The 11,738-nt window shown below is 33.1% G+C and overlaps 1 protein-coding gene across 1 annotated transcript; it reads right to left on the reverse strand.

Moving 5' to 3' along the window:
* Positions 1–9,803: 9,803 nt before the first annotated feature.
* On the reverse strand, positions 9,804–11,642 carry LOC106371420 (cell division protein FtsZ homolog 1, chloroplastic-like). Its single transcript, XM_013811488.3, has 6 exons — positions 11,316–11,642; positions 11,132–11,231; positions 10,828–11,057; positions 10,578–10,745; positions 10,241–10,474; positions 9,804–10,156 (listed from the first exon to the last, which is right to left on the reverse strand). Exons 1-6 carry the CDS (start codon positions 11,553–11,555, stop codon positions 9,887–9,889), a joined length of 1,242 nt encoding a protein of 413 aa, XP_013666942.1. The 5' UTR covers positions 11,556–11,642; the 3' UTR covers positions 9,804–9,886.
* Positions 11,643–11,738: the final 96 nt, after the last annotated feature.

Below are 11,738 nucleotides of genomic sequence, written 5' to 3' on the forward strand. Positions count from 1 at the left end.
ATATGTATATAAATTAGTTGAATGGAGAAACATATAATTAAATGTGCCTCTGCGTACATATTGTGTATATACTGATTATTCATGAAAAACAACGCATCATTATGTTTGTTTCCCAAACAACAAAATATAATTATGTGGTGTACTTGTGCCACATGATATATGGGATATACATGGTTTGTCATTTTGTGTACTGTAGGTTATTATTTTTGTCAACCACATTTCTTGTAGGGTTCATCGGAGTAAAGAGTAGAAAATATATATAGTTATTTGCCACACACGTATAATTGTATGAATCCTTGATGTGATATTTTTGTCAAGTATTTTTGCGGTTGTGATTTGAATGAAAATATCTAGAAATGACATTTCTGTTAAGTATTATGACAACTGTTATTTAGTGTTCTCTGTGTATAAAAAATAGCACTTGTACTTCTCACACATCTACACAAGTATACATTTTTATTCATCCTGATGTATAAATTTTAACCAAGGGCTCGTAGCTTGGTGGTAAAGGAGGTACAGCTGTATTTCCCGCCACCCGGGTTCGAGTCTTGGTCACAACGGATTTAACATCCCTTCCGTTGGGGCGCTGGACTCCTTTCGGGGGATAGTTGGGAATGTGGCTGCCCAGATACCAGAGTTATCCAAAAAAAAAAAAAAATTTTACTTTCTACAGGTAGAAAACATAGAAGCAAAATATTCGGTCATAAAATACTAGTAATTTTTTATTTGAAAAGTGTGTTCATTTCGTGGTAATATTTTTTTTTGAAAGTATATAAGTGTTATTTTAGCTCTATTTTGTGGTTGTTATAGTAGTTAATATGTTTCTATTGATCGAGATATATATTAAATATAGGTAATTCTTGTCTTTTTAAAAAAATGAAAAAAAATCAACTTGTTGTTGGTTGATTTGGAGAATCATCTCAGCGGATAACTAGATCAGTGAATGCTAGTTAAGAGTACTGTGATATGGTAAGATTTTGATTTTGTAATGAATAGATATGATGGATGATGTAATAACAACTATGGTATAACAAGAATTATTGTTTTTAATATTTGTAAGTGGGGCATAAGGTTAGGGTAAATTAATGAGTCTTAAGAGTAATAACTTATTGGCTGGCATTAAATATCCATGATGAGAAAAATCAAAAGGAAAATGAATGTGTTTCTATTTGATACCACCCGAGGCGACACTAGGAGTATTCAAGCTATGATACGATCGTAGTTAGATTCATGCATGTTTCAAACATTCTTCATCCATTGCTTTTTATCCACTATCGTATTATTCAAAAAAAAAAAGTATTGGCCCTAATATAAAAGAGTATTGTTACCAAGTCCTAACGATTGCCGGCTAATGATCTCTATCAAGTTATCAGCTATCCCAAAATATGGTTAATTAGACGATGTCATTATAACTTCCGTTCTTTTTATTGACACCAGGCTGCTATATGTTCATATGGTCGAGTATATATATGCAAGTAATGTAGAATTAGGTAATTAAACCAATCGAACGTATAAGTTCAGGTGATGTATGATCCATCCGTAATCTTATAATTAGAACGCTTATCTTAATTTTACATGGCATATTCATCTGAACACAAAATGGCTGGTTTAAATCTCCATTGCTTAAAACCTTTTGTTTATTTTAAGGTTTAAATCTCCATTAGTTGGTTTATTCCGTAATATAATAAATTGATTAATTTGTTGGGTACATGCATGAGTAAATGTAAAAGTAGCATATGTAGGAAATAAGAGTGGGTAAGTCACGAGATTGACGCCGAAAATTCATGGAATCCAATGGAACAGAGAGAGTGAAGCAATATAAGAAAAGAGAGTAGTTTATTCATCATGTTGCCGGTTTTTTAAACTCTATCCATTTCTCTACATTTTCATCATCCCTATCCTAAAACTAGATGCTATTATTTTCTTATTTTCAACCAAACATAATGTTGGCATACCCATACGCAATGTATATTGTAGTACTAATAAAAGATAGAAACAAATAGACTATACGACTCTTAATAAAAATTACCTAAAACAAGATGCTGCTCTTATTAAGAATTTTGAGTTCTCATCCCAATTTTTTACAGGTTTTAGATTTGTGATCTTTGAGAGCAACATCTCAAAACAAGTACCTAAACAAATAAATATATTATTATTTAATACAATTTGTTTATATAATTTAACTTAATTTCCTAAACAGATTTAGATGATAATAAGTGAACAATAAGGGGACATATGACATTAGAGGTTCTAATGAGTTTTCTATAAGTTCTCATTTGAGAATTTTACTACACTTTCTTTACTATTTTTTCTACTTTATTTATTTATTTTAAAAGTTTATTACTCATTTAAATATTTCTATTGGAGATGCTCTGAGGTTTAAATTTAGTCAGCGTTCTTGTACTAAAATATTTATTTATTTTTAATCTGCATGTTGTTGCATATTGTATTGGAAATACTAGAATTGGGTTTAATTTGCATTCTCACAAAATTTGTTATTCTTTATAGCAAGTTTTTTTTTATATTAAGTTTCTAGTTTGAAGGAGGGAGGATAAGTATCTATTATTTTAGAAAATTAACAAAAATTAGCCATACTAAAATATTAAAAAAATAGCTACCTGTATTTGTATTCAATCTTCTCAACATCGAACAAGTCAAGACAGCCGAAACGAGCCCGATCGAATAAAAGCATTACAGATTATTGTCCATAACATTTTCTTTTTTAAAAAAAAATTATTGTCCATCCCGGTTGCCATGTTCTAATTTAGAGTAATATTATTTTGGCAACAGAAAGAAAAATAAGAATAATGTAATATACTTTGTGGTTCATGAATATTTGAACTTTGAAGGGTATTCGTTAGTCACTTAATTCAAGATAATTAATGTGTCTTTTTAAAAATTGGAAATATCACTTGGTTAAGGCGTCTGTTAGTAGACAAATATGGATAGCTATTGCATGCAACTCGTAGGTAATATGATGTTAGATAATAAGAAGAGTGTTGCATAAAAAAAGAAAGAAGAATAATGAGAAAAAGGTAAGAAAAAAAAAAGAAGTAAAGATACGAGTGGGTCCAATATACCTTATATAAAGCCAACAACCAAATTTTCACTAGCATGCCACAAGAGTCGTGAAAAGGAAGTCCTACTGATCTTACTCTATTCTAATCTGTGCATTGTTTCGTCGGGCAATTCTGAGAACCTTAGAGGTTGAAACTTGTTAGGGTTACTTAAAAATTTGAATCATTACGATATGTTTGCTTGAAAGTTATATATATATATATATATATATATATATATATATATATATATATATATATATATATATATATATATATATATATATTGATAAGTGTGTAAACTTCATTATATTGATAATAATACATGACATGCAATCTGACATTGAAGAAATCAATATCTAATGCATCTAGGATAGCTAGCAAAAACAGAAATTTTGAAAAACCACAAAAAGTTAAAAAGACTTTCACAGACTAAAATGTTTAATCAAAGCAGGAATTTGATTAAAGCTTAGTGAAATTTCATTTCGTAGATAACAATTTAATTTTAATAGACCGAAACTTTGAATGTCACTGGAAACTTGTAACAAAAATTTGATTATAAAAGAAAATTCAAGGATTATTCTAATGATAACAGACAATTGCAAAATGAAGACAATTGCAAAATGAAGATATGCGAAGGAGGCTTGATAAGTTCCTTCTCCAACCATAATTTGGTGAAGTTCACTTAAAACATTGAATCTCTAGAAGATGACATAATACTTCTCTCTGAATCCAAATCCGAGAGGTGAAGGTCAATGTTGAAACATCAGAGAGATAATGGAGAAGCAAGCGGAAGTTCAATGACTCAAATCCATGAATCGGTGCTAGACACCTTCCTTCTAGAACTAAGAAGAGTGTGGGAATTGGATGTTCCAAATATACTTCGACGAAGAAGAAAGAGTCTACTTTTGGTGCAAAGATGAAATAGTACAGTAGAACAACATTGCAAAAGAGCAACATCGCCAAAACCCTAAAACATCTATAAGCACTAGAAGAGACATATATGAATCGAAAAACACCATGATATGCTGAGCAAAACATAATGAAGAGAAATCTCTGACAAAGGCTTCAAGGTTGCCTTTTCTTCTCAGACCGAAAGATCTAGATTAAGAATTACTAAGAGAGGAAACAACAGAGGAGACTAAGGAAGACAACAGGAGGGAGCAAACAAACCATGTGAGTATATAGGCAGTGATGCTATACAACTATGGTGTAATCTATCTAGCGGATATAAACCAAATCTAACACAAGCCAAAACTTAGATCTACTTTTACGCAGCGCCACCTAAAGAAAAACGACCATCCAAAACATCGACATCGCTATCACTATCGCTCCAAGAATGTGAATACACACCCTTAACTATTTTAATTTATCGTATATGGCCGCTATCCAATGAGAAACTATAGACGATGAAGAAAGAGAAATTGAAAAATTTGAAAAATCAACATGAAAAGAAGGATGGACAAGGAAGCTTTGGAATGGTAAACAATTCGGTGAAACCACCACGACCATTAGAAACAGGAAAAAATAGTGACAAAAAGAAAAAAATTATAGAGAAAGAAAAACAAAAAAAAATTTTAGGTTCAGTCTTAGAAAAAGCAAAGTGAAACATTTGCATAGAGATTCAAAAAATTTTGAAAAAATTTAAGTAGACATAAGTCTTCAAATTTATTTAACAAAAAGTTATGATTGAAGTTTTTACTAATTCACAACCAATCTCCAAGATCTCAAGACCAGCCCTCTGAAATTTTCTCACCTTTCTTTATCTTTTTCTATAGAGCCTTTTTTTGCTATTATTACTACTAAAAATTATATATTCTTCACATGTAGTATCGTTGAACATCCTGTTTCATTTGGATATGCTGTCATTTTTGATGTTTCACCAAATCCACATTCAATTTAAAAATATTCTTTTCCATTTACTTTTGATGTTTTACCTGTTATCTCTTTCTTTTTTCTAGCTATATATATATATATACTTGTTTTATCTATTCTTATCTCAAGATAACAAATGGTTTGTACGTAACAAACTCATCTTTCCTTTTTAGTACATTTGAATAATTACAAAATGAGCTAGAAAAGGTAATTAGAAGAAATGGGAGAGATTATTGACTAATGATATTTGATGTATATTTAATTGCGATTTGGATTTACCAATGACTACAAACTTTCAAGTAACGAGAGTGTCACAATTATACAAGTTGGTTACGATTTTAATATTCCTACATGAATAATTTCCACAACCGATATAAAATTAATACTACTCATAGTGACTAATTATCATAATTACCTTTGATTTTCAAATGTCGATATAGGTGTAGAGACCTTTAATCATTAAGTGCCAAAGGTGTACTAGTATTATATACTTTACAAAAAGTAGTATATGTATTACACCAAACAATTTTGATAAAATGTTTTCTGTTTAATTAGGATTACCTTTAAATTAATACTTTTATCAAAGAAAATGAGACATTGATCAGAGACATGAAGGAAACTGTATGATTAAAAATTAATTTAGACCAATCAACTGTATATAACGATAATCAACCGCTAATTATCGTTATGATTTAATGATTCTCAGATATAATCATGGTTTCTCGCGTATACCTAATTCATCCACAACCACTAACTGGAATACTAATACTGTTTGTTTGTATCTATGGCACAATTTCTTATATTTTTTATTGAATATACATTAGGATGTCAGTTAGATTCGAATTCCGAAATTCAATTATGTAGGATTCATGGCTGGATCCGGAATAACTGAAGCTATTAGATTGGTGCTATCTTGCCTCCATAATCCTTTTTATTCTTTTTTTTTTTGGCCAAAGTTTATCCTTATTCTTTTCTTCTATAATTTTAGACAAGAGTTGACCTAACTTTTACAAACTTAATTGATAAATTGATAAATTAGATCTTCATATTTCACCGCTAAGGCGCTAACATAATAGAGGAAAAACACAAATATAAACTAAAGAATGTTAAACTCTGTACATGTGATATAACTACACTTTGGGGATCATATATATATGAAATTTATTATGTCCCTAAAGTGGAAAGCAATTTAGATTAATAACCAGAAGACCAGGAAGTCTGTTTTCTTAAAAGTTTTCGAGTCTTTTAACATAAGGGTTACCGTGATCTTCGCTATTTCACGTAGCACTATGCCTCAAGATGTGCTCTTGAATTACTTTAATCTTTAAGTGCACACATATATATATATATATATATATATATATAAACTATCTATTAGCTTTCTTCTTAACGACCTATTTTGTAGCAAATAAGTATCCAATTCAACAAACCAAAAAATTAATATATATATATAAACTATCTATTAGCTTTCTTCTTAACGACCTATTTTGTAGCAAATAAGTATCCAATTCAACAAACCAAAAAAATTAATTATTAAAACGGTCCGAAAACTTTAAATGCTTTATTTGACATCAAGGTTTGATGATTAGTACTGATAATAATGCTAAAAAGAATCAATCTATATAATAGACTATGTTGGCTTGTGATTAGTGATTTAGTGGACAATATATTGAAATATTTGTAATGGGCTCTTTCTCATTAGAAGAAAACAAAAAGACTAACGGTTAGTTAGGAGGAGATTAGTTAAGATTTACCAATTGACTTGAAATTCAACTTATATCAATGCACTTCAATAAATCATACTAGTGCTTTGTTTTTCTCCCATGAGGCTTTTAGAACTAACATCATCAGTTATCATTACAAAGGGCTAAGAGCAGCATTAGTACAGTACAAAGTATGTGGGGTTCTAAAAGAAAAATATATATTACTATTTTAATTATATAATTATATTTATTTTAGAATCTGTCGAAAAATTAACAAACTGACACATGTTCCTTTTGTTTCAATCGGTCCTTAAAATCCTGATTTGAGAACTTTTGCACTCTCTTTCAAGTTTTTATCATTTTATCTTTTTTTTTCTTAATTTTGAGAACTCCTCTAACAACCTACCGTAGGTTGGAGCTGCTGGTTAAATTGTTTCATTAGTATTGAGATATTTTGAAGGTTATTCTATTATTTCACATTTAACAGACACAAAAGAATATGTTGCTTTCCCGATGACATCGACCACAGATTGTGAATGGCTTATCTTCTTGCGCCTAACGATTTTATTTAGTAAATCGTTTGCTCGTAACTGAAAATTAAATGCTCACCAAACTTTACGAAAACTGGGGCATTCAAAGTCAATTTTTAAAATAAATAGGAAGTCTTTTTAGGTCCAAAAAGCAGAGAGTCTTTCTTCGATTCTCAACACTCTTTACACTTTTGCTTTATTTACTTGGACTTTGACCTATACACAATTATTCGTTATCTCACAGGAGTTTAAAAAGTTATTTATGAATGTCATTTAGGACCACATTTTAACCCGGACTCGGAAATCTGAACCGGAACCGACTCGAAAATATCTTGAAACCGAACCGAAAAATTTACAAGTACTTTTTGGATCCAAATTTTTTTAACCGAAAGGAACCAGTCCGAATTAACCCAGATCCGAAAAGACCTGAACCGGTTAGATCCGATCCGATAAGAACCGATTTGTATCCGACTTAATAACAACATATATATCCAAAACTATGTTTTGTGTTCTATTTTAGATATATTATTTTATGATTTAGTTGAAATATCTTTTGTTAGCAATATTTGTTATTATTTTGTAACATTTTAAGTAATATGAAACCTTAAAATGTAAAATGTATAATTTAAAAATATTTTTTTTTTAATTATTAATAGTTTGATTTAAGTTATTTTGTAAAATTTTAGATATATATGACAAATATTGACTAAATTTGATAGAGTTTGGATATGTCATGTCTTTTTCAGATCCTAAATACCTGAACTCGATCCGGACCCGATATGGACCCAAAAATTACGGGTATTTTATAGTTATTTTAATTATAGATCCGAACCGACCTGAATCCGAAAAGAACCGACACGGATCCGAACCAAAAAATCTAAAGTACCTATTGGGTCCAAATGTTTAGGAACGAAAGACCCGGACCTGAACGCCCATGCATATTCTTAATTTTCTGATCTAGTTTTCTTTTTAATTATCTAGTATACTTTTATAGTTTTCAATCAGAATGTAAAATTCTGATTAAATTCTGATTTCTGATATATATTAATAAGATTAAGAGAATTGATTTGGCTATGTATGTCATCAAAGTACACTTACTCTAACAGTGGAATGATGGATGACTTGTCGAGATTGTAGGGTCAACAAACATGATTTCTGAGCCTTCAAAATATTAACTAACCGATCATCGCACGTAATGAAGTCTACGGATCGAGAGAGCGGTATGGGTGACCTATTAGCTGTAGACAGCATAAAATTTTTTTTTAGCTTTTATACATGTAACAACTTCACAAAAGCTTAAAAATTATCTCGCTCGTCACAGTCCAACACAAGCGAAGCAATCTACTTCATTTCTGATTGTATTTTACGTTTAACTTTTTTTACATTTTTTTTCATTTTAGCAGCTATTCTATAATTTACTTTAACTTTATAATATGATTGTTTGTCAACCGAATTAACTTATTAAACCATTAGTAGTTTCATCCATTTCTTCTGTCACAAGCTTGAAATCTGCATTGGGGTGAATTTCGCTATATTGGTCTACGCATCCTTGGCAAGTGTGGGATATTTATGGAGATACAAGTCTAATTGAGCCTAGTTACTTTTGTTATGTATGGGCCAATGAGTTAGTCCAATTTAAAAGCATTTGGCCCAGATCAAGAACTTGGCCTGCGAATGTGATCTGAAAACATTTATGTGTGATATCTATCCAGAAGATACTGTTGGCGGCAGCCTTGTAATGTATTTTAAACACATCACCTAGTTTTGGAAGGTTACAACAAATGGACGTTCAATAGTCAGATATTCACTGTTTGGTCAGCACCAAATTACTGTTATAGGTTAATTATTAGATACTCACCAGAATCTTCAATCGTGTGATCTTATTTTTTGATTGGCTTGAGTGTTGATGTTAGTGCTGTTTGAATGTGATCCTGATGTGGTAATGCAGCCGAAATTCTAGAGCTTGATGAGAATCTAAACAAGGAGTTTCATGAGTTTAAGAAGAACCTGAGGAAACATATGCAACTTTGTCTCCAAGTTATGGATTGATTTGTCTGAAACAGTATGACTTTATGGTGCAGGAACAGAGAGGAGCTCCAGCCAAGAAACCTGCACCTTATTATTTCTCTGTGACTAGATTGTAAAAATGCAGAAGAATCTCTGCTTCTTAGTCACACGTTTCGAGCTAGCTAACTCCCACTTTATTGGAACTGTTAGAGGCGAGGGCCCTTACTATATCCCACCTCAAAAACTAGACTAGTAGTTTGGAAATGAATCTGAGTCTTAGAGTCTTGTCTTTTCTTTAAATCTTACAAACATCAATCTGTTTAAACCCTAGAGTTTTATGCATCTGTTTACCAGAACAAGAAGACCTCTCTCTATTTAAGTCACATGGTTTGCAACACCACATACCGACTGTATGCATAAAACATGAGATGATGGCAATGATCTGCAATATTTACTTACGGTTCCAGTGTCTAAATAACTTTGTGTTGTTGATCAATCATCTCTAACCACTAACAAGCCGTCTTTGTGAGGATGTTACGGTCATTAAGCTGAGTTCCAAATTGTTTCTGCGACCAGAGCCATCTCCAGCTATAATGTCTGAAAATTGGTTTAACAAATTACTTCTTTTGAGATAATTTGGAGAAAAGTAATTGATATTTGAGCCTGAAGATCGTTACATTTTTCATAAAAGGAATATGCTTAAAAACAAAAGATACTAGAAGAACAATCTACGGGGAGAAGATGATTTGGTGTTGATAGTTGCAGGAGACTGCCTCTGGTGACTGCCTTTGTTCTCTTGTTGTTGACCTGATGATCCCGTTTTGTCGAGTAGTTTAGCTGCTCTTGGATCACTGAGAAGTGTCTTCTGGAAAGACTGTGAGAACCCCGTGGCTATTATCGTTACATGAATCTCTCCAGTGTATCGATCATCCACAACAGCTCCAAATATGATGTTGGCCGATGGGTCTGCCAAACTTGTCACCACCTGCCAAACCAAAAACCACCCCAAAAACATGACAAGACTGTGCATTTGTAATAACGTTTACAATTGAAGCTAAGATTGTGGCACCTGAGATACTCGGTTCACTTCCTGCAAAGTAATGTCTTTTCCACCGGTGATGTTGTAGACGACACCAGTAGCTGATTGTATGGATGATCCGATCAATGGAGCCAAAGTGGCTTGCTCAGCTGCTTCTTCCGCTCGGTTCTTGCTTGAAGAAACACCTACCCCGAGCATTGCGGTTCCGGAATCTTTCATAACCGCCTTCACATCCGCAAAATCTACATTGACCAGTCCAGGTATCTGGAAAAAAGAACAATGAGATCTTTCTTTTAGGGATCACAATCAAAATGAGTATTCTCATCAAACAAACATGTTAAAGCTTTACACATATACACAGACTCACAGTAATAATATCAGAGATTCCTTGAACCCCTTGCCGCAAAACATCATCCGCGAGAAGAAAAGCGTCCTGAAGAGGCGTCTGTTCATCAGCAATATCTAGGAGACGATCATTTGGTATCACGATGAGGGTATCCACGTTCTTCTGCAGCTTCTCAATTGCTTCAAGTGCCTACAGAGTTAAAAAAAAGAAATTAAACCATAACAAAACAAGACTCTCTAGACATCAAACCAATATAACAAGAAATGGTTACCTGCAAAGATCTTTTACGACCTTCGAAGCTGAAGGGATAGGTAACAACACCAACGGTCAAGTAACCAGCGTCTTTCGAGATCTGAGCAACAACAGGAGCAGCACCAGAGCCAGTGCCACCACCCATACCAGCAGTAATGAAAACAAGGTCAGATCCTTTAAGAGCATTAGCAATTGCGTCTTTAGATTCCTCAGCAGCTTGTTCTCCAAGAAGCGGGTTCCCACCAGTCCCTGCAATAACAAAGACACGAACTTGTTAACTTCCGAGTTGTCACAACGCTACTTGTCTGAAGCGAGAGACTAACCAAGGCCACGAGTTAGGAGCTCTCCAATTTGAAGAGGGTTGTGCGCAGAAGACTGCAAGAGAGCTTGAGAGTCCGTGTTTATCGCATAGAAATCAACACTCTGTGCGGAATCAAAATGGCAACTTTCAATTATCAATCGAAGTCAAAACATGAAGTTGAGATAAAATTGAAGATGGTGGGTGACCTGTAAGCCGCTGGAAATCATGCGATTGACGGCATTGTTACCACCGCCGCCGACACCAACGACCTTAATCCTCGCAGACTCCATCGGAGAGAAGGAGCATCTCAACCGTGTTGGCTTAGACCTTTGTTTTGAGAAGCCGCCACTGATTCTGGTACTGTGGAGCGAGTGTGATATCGATGTCGCAAGAAACGAGGAAGAGATTGGTAGCTCGTTAAGCTGTGCCAACGGACTAATCGCCATTCTTGATTTTACTTCCTCTCAATCAATTTCAGAGAGACTAGAGACAAAACAAAAGATGGTTCTTTTAGGGTTTTAGTGTGGACGAAGAAACAAAAATATCAACAGTGGAGTGTAGCTAAAGAGATCCGAGTGTGGTGGACCCTTTTCGTTTCTTACGACGCCGTTTGGGATCGAAACTGCAAC

This window comes from Brassica napus, chromosome A10, assembly GCF_020379485.1.
Source record: "Brassica napus cultivar Da-Ae chromosome A10, Da-Ae, whole genome shotgun sequence".
Taxonomy (NCBI): domain Eukaryota; kingdom Viridiplantae; phylum Streptophyta; class Magnoliopsida; order Brassicales; family Brassicaceae; genus Brassica; species Brassica napus.